Source organism: Hydra vulgaris, chromosome 10 (genome assembly GCF_038396675.1).
Source record: "Hydra vulgaris chromosome 10, alternate assembly HydraT2T_AEP".
NCBI lineage: Eukaryota > Metazoa > Cnidaria > Hydrozoa > Anthoathecata > Hydridae > Hydra > Hydra vulgaris.
Window position 1 is genome coordinate 42,442,501 of NC_088929.1, and position 5,000 is coordinate 42,447,500.

Sequence of the window (5,000 nt, forward strand, 5' to 3'; positions counted from 1 at the left end):
TACACCCTCTGATTGCTTGGAGGGGGCATTTGAGCTGGAAAAGGATCTCACTTCGGCTACAGCATGGGGCTCACAGTGGCTGGTGAACTTTAATTAAGATAAAACTCAATTTTTTTCAGCCAATCGTTATCGCAATAATTTAGATCTTCCTATATTTATGAACGGTGATGTACTCGATGAGTCACCTACTCTTCATCTTCTAGGATTAACTCTTACTTCCAATCTTTCTTGGAAACCATATATCAAATCAGTTGCAAAATTAGCATCTGCTAATGTTGCATCTCTTTATCGACCTCGCCACTTTCTTACTCTGGATTCTATTCTCTATCTCTATAAATCTCAAATCCGGCCTTGTATGGAATACTGTTGCCATATCTGGGGCGGATCCTCTAATGATGCCCTTTCTCTTTTAGACAAGGTGCAAAAACGCATTGTAAACATAGTTGGACCTGCTCTTGCAGCCAACCTTCAACCATTATCACATCGTCGTAATGTTGCTTCTCTTTCTCTTTTCTACAAATACTATAATGGGCACTGCTCTAAAGAGCTAGCGTCTCTTGTGCCATCTACTAAAATTCATTCTTGTGTTACTCGTCATTCAATTAAGTGTCATCCTTTTTCTGTGACTGTTCCTATGTGCTCCAAAAATGCTTATTCGTCTAGTTTTTTTCCTCGAACATCAGTTCTTTGGAATTCGCTTCCTTCATCTTGCTTTCCTGATTCATATAATTTGCAATCTTTTAAATCGTCCGTCAATCGTTATCTTGCTCTACAATCTTCATCTTTTCTCTTACAGTAACTTCCAACTTTAATCAGTGGCTGCTTGCAGCCTTGTTGGAAGCGAAGATGTTTAAAAAAAATATATATATATATATATGTGTGTGTGCATATATATATATGTGTGTGTGCATATATAAACATATATACACACATACATATATATATATATATATATATATATATATATTTATATATATATTATATATATATATTATATATATAATATATATATTTATAATATATATATATATATATATATATATATATATATATATATATATATATATATATATATATATATATATATATATATATATATATACAACCCTCGGAATTAGGAAAAATGTGGTCGGCCATAATTTGCCGACCTCAATCTTTTTGAGGTCGGCATCAGGTCGGCAAAAATTATTTGATACAAAGGTCTAACCATAAAACATTAAAACGAGGTCGGCAATTTTTTGCCGATCTCAAATACTTTCAGATCGGCAGTTAGGTCGACATTGCCGAATGCCAACCCTAATTCCGAGGGTTGTATATGTATATATATATATATATATATATATATATATATATATATATATATATATATATATATATATATATATATATATATATATATATATATATATGTATATATAGTATTTATATATTTAGTATTTACATGTATAGTGTATATATATATTATTTATATTTGCGTATATACATTTAGTGCATATGGAGATGTAAATGTGTCTTTGTCTCCTCAAAAAGGTAATTTTGAGTTTTCTTTACTTTTAAATGGTTTGGGTTCTCACTTTTCAGCTTTTTTTTTCTTCATTTTTTTAGATTTTACTTAGATTTTTTAGATTTTACATTTTTTTTAGATTTTACATTTTTTTTAGATTTTACATTTTTTTAGATTTTAATTTTTAGATTTTTTTAGATTTTAGTTTTCACAAAAAAATTACTTATGCATCTTATTTTCAATATTTCAATAATGCATGTTGTAACCCTTTTTATATTTAGTCTTTTATTATTATTATTATTATTTCTTGTCTCATGTACCTCAACTTGCCTCATGTACCTCAGCTTGTCTTATGCACCTCATTTTGTTGTTATCTCCTTTTAATCTTCTTTTTAAATTCTTTTAAAATTACTTAAAAATAAAAATAAAAAGTTAAAAAAATTTGAATTTTTTTATTTAAGTAATTTTAAAAGAATTCAAAAAGAAGATTAAAATTTTATCACATGCATATGGTGAAAAATAGACTTTTTATGATTTTCCATTTTTTTTTTAATTTGTTTGACACTTAAGGAATCTATTGTCTTGATGAATAAATCTGTTGTCATATTTACCTTTTTTTTGTTAGTCTTTACTTAATCCAAAATTTTTTATCTAATAATAGTTTTACATTAAGTTATTTTATTCATAATTGGTTTCAATATTTAATAAAGGTAGCACATCGTCCATCACTAGAAAGATTGACATATGCTTTGATGATCTTCAATGGATCATTACTCAGCAAGATGGACAGTTAGGGATTGCAAATATTTTCATTCGAAGATTCTTGTAATTCATTTTATATTTGAAGTTGTTTAAAATTTTAAATAATTTTTAACTTAACAGTAAAATTAATCTTTTAATTGCAAAAATTTTTTTATTTTTTTATTTGCATTTAATTTTTTTAGTATTCTTAATGTTTGTACAATTTAAACCTAGCCTAAAATTTTTTAAATCAATCATACATGCAAACCTTGCCTTATGTACAGTGTCATGTATGAATTTTTTGTGCAATCTTACTTTTAAACCTTATCTTACTTTTTCATGTTCCACCTCCTCATCCCTGGTAGTACTGCACTTGACTTGTTTCTCTGCGCAGTTGCCTTGGACATCGAGGTTTGTGTTGCAGAGTTATAGAGTTGAGAGAGGGTTGTATCCACAAATAAAGTAGCCTCCTCATTTGTAGTGGCCTTCGAGGCCTTGAGGAGGTAAGTTAACATTAAAAAAAGAAAAAAATAATGTTTAAACCTTATCTAAAATCTCATTTTCTCTACATTAAACACATTACTTATGTAATAAAATATGTTTTACAATCTTGGTTTAAAAATCATATAAAATACAAATACCCTTAAAGTATGTACAAACTTTATCTTTAAACTTTGTATATTACTTGTACAATACTAGTGTATTTAAATAATAAAATTTTTAGGTAGCTTACTTTCATAATATTAGTGTATTTAAATTTTTAGGTATAATCAGCTCACTTTCACAGGTAATAGTATTGAAAACTTGTTTGAAGTTGGACATTTTTCAGTTAAAAACTTGCTTCCTGGTGAACTTTATCGAGAAGCCTTAGTTCCTTATGAAGCAAATATCCGGCGACGGGTTGATAAGACTGTAATGCTTAGAATTTACTGCCGTGTGTCCCCTGCTGTTGCTGGTATTTTAATTAAAGAACACTTTGAAGTTAATGTGTGTCCTATCGCAGTTCGGTTGACTCATAAACTCTTTGTAAATATTGAAGCCTTTTTGTTTCCAAAAACATTACCAGAAGCAAATGATCAACCAATAGATAGTTATCAATCCATACAATTAGGAGTCAGATGTATGTATACTTTATTTAATGTCTACTTGTCGGTTTTAATTTTTTTAACTTCGGATTAAATTTTGTTATTGAATTTTAGTGCCAAATGATCAAGTTTTCCATACAAAAGATGGAGTGTGGGACTCTACTGAGGTTATATCATGACTGCTGTTATTTTTATAATTTCAATGAGTATGCTGAACTAATATATAAGTGAATTTTGTTTTTCATAGAATTTAGCTCCTAAAAAACCTCCACAGCGTCCACCACCTCCACGAAGTGTTAATACTAACCTGCGCAAGAATGTTTCATTATCTACTGAAGATTCAGTAGATGGATCCAAAATAAGGAGATCTTGTGATACAAATGACATCAGTACAACAAGTGCTCAAAAGGTATTTTTTATTTAGTATTCTTGAATAATATTTGAAATGATTTTATTAAAATTATTCTTAAGTAGACTAAATTAGTTACTATAGATACAAACAATTGTTTTAGATTGTTTTAAATCTTGTTTTAGATTTTAGATATTGTGAATAAAATGTATTACTTTGAATGTGTATTATTACTATATATTACTCACAGATCTTTTTTATGGATTCTTTGCAAAGAACTTTTGTTAAAATTTTAACATAATAAATATTATAAAACATCAAGGCATATAAAACTTAAGGATTTAACTATAAAAATTTTATGTTAAGGGTCCAAGTGTGAAACGCAGCTTATCCAGTCATTCTGTTTCCTCAGAAGATCGTGATGTAAACACAATGAAAGAAAGAGCTGCAAAAAATCAAACTTTCATATATGTCAAGATTCCGGAGGTTCCTGTCTGTTTTAGCTACAAAGTATGTGGTATTATAATATATTTAACTTAGTCAGGTCAGCGTTTTTAACTTAGTCAGGTCAGTGTTTTTAAAAAAATTTTTATATAGACACCTATGCAGGGATTTTGTTCTTTGACTGCATTTCTTGCCAGTGGCAAATGCAGTAGCTGCTCTTGTCTATGACTAACCAACTTACGCAAAAGTGTAAGTTGGTTGGTCATTCATGATTTTAGGTTCATAATCAACCAAAAAACTCAAACCTTAAAACCTCACAAACGACAAGCGATGACATTTTTATGGTCGTTTAGGAGTTGATTATGTTCTAATCAGAAAGCAAAATAGAAAATGGCTGAGTAATATAAGAGTAATACAAAGTTTGTGACAAGAAATCGATGGAAAATTTGAAGAATTGAAAAAATAGTTATATAAGTAGAGAATGTGAAAATTGAAGATGAAGTATGAAGTGTTTTGAGAAGAAAATTTTACAAAGTGTCAAAATCAGGTCAAAAAGAAATGTGGAAAGTATATGTAAAAAACAAAGAAAAGCTTCAAAGTAGCTGATAAAGTTAAAAAAATAGTCTCAGTGACACAAGGAATTATGGTAGTTGAATGCAGAAGTGGGTAAAGCTGTAGAAGCTGTAAAAATAAAAATAAAAAGGCAATTGTAATGGGCATAAAAAGCTCAATTCTATGAGCAGTAGTTATTTGGTAAGATAATGCATTTCTTTTGACCTCTAAATTTTTAATTAGAAGATAAAAGAAATGCATAATTCAGATTTGTAAACAAAATGGTTACAAAGCTGTTTTAAAAACTAGATAAAAAATGCAAAAA

General features: G+C 28.5%; 1 protein-coding gene across 1 annotated transcript in view; it reads left to right on the forward strand.

Annotated features, from left to right (window-relative positions):
- The window catches only part of LOC100201172 (bridge-like lipid transfer protein family member 2), a 102,119-nt gene that overhangs the window by 91,019 nt on the left and 6,100 nt on the right, over window positions 1-5,000 (forward strand). The window contains exons 54-59 of the mRNA XM_065808067.1: window positions 1,490-1,530; window positions 2,215-2,329; window positions 3,010-3,365; window positions 3,445-3,497; window positions 3,578-3,739; window positions 4,046-4,189. Coding sequence (XP_065664139.1) covers window positions 1,490-1,530; window positions 2,215-2,329; window positions 3,010-3,365; window positions 3,445-3,497; window positions 3,578-3,739; window positions 4,046-4,189 — 871 coding nt within the window. The remainder of the gene's footprint in view (window positions 1-1,489; window positions 1,531-2,214; window positions 2,330-3,009; window positions 3,366-3,444; window positions 3,498-3,577; window positions 3,740-4,045; window positions 4,190-5,000) is intronic.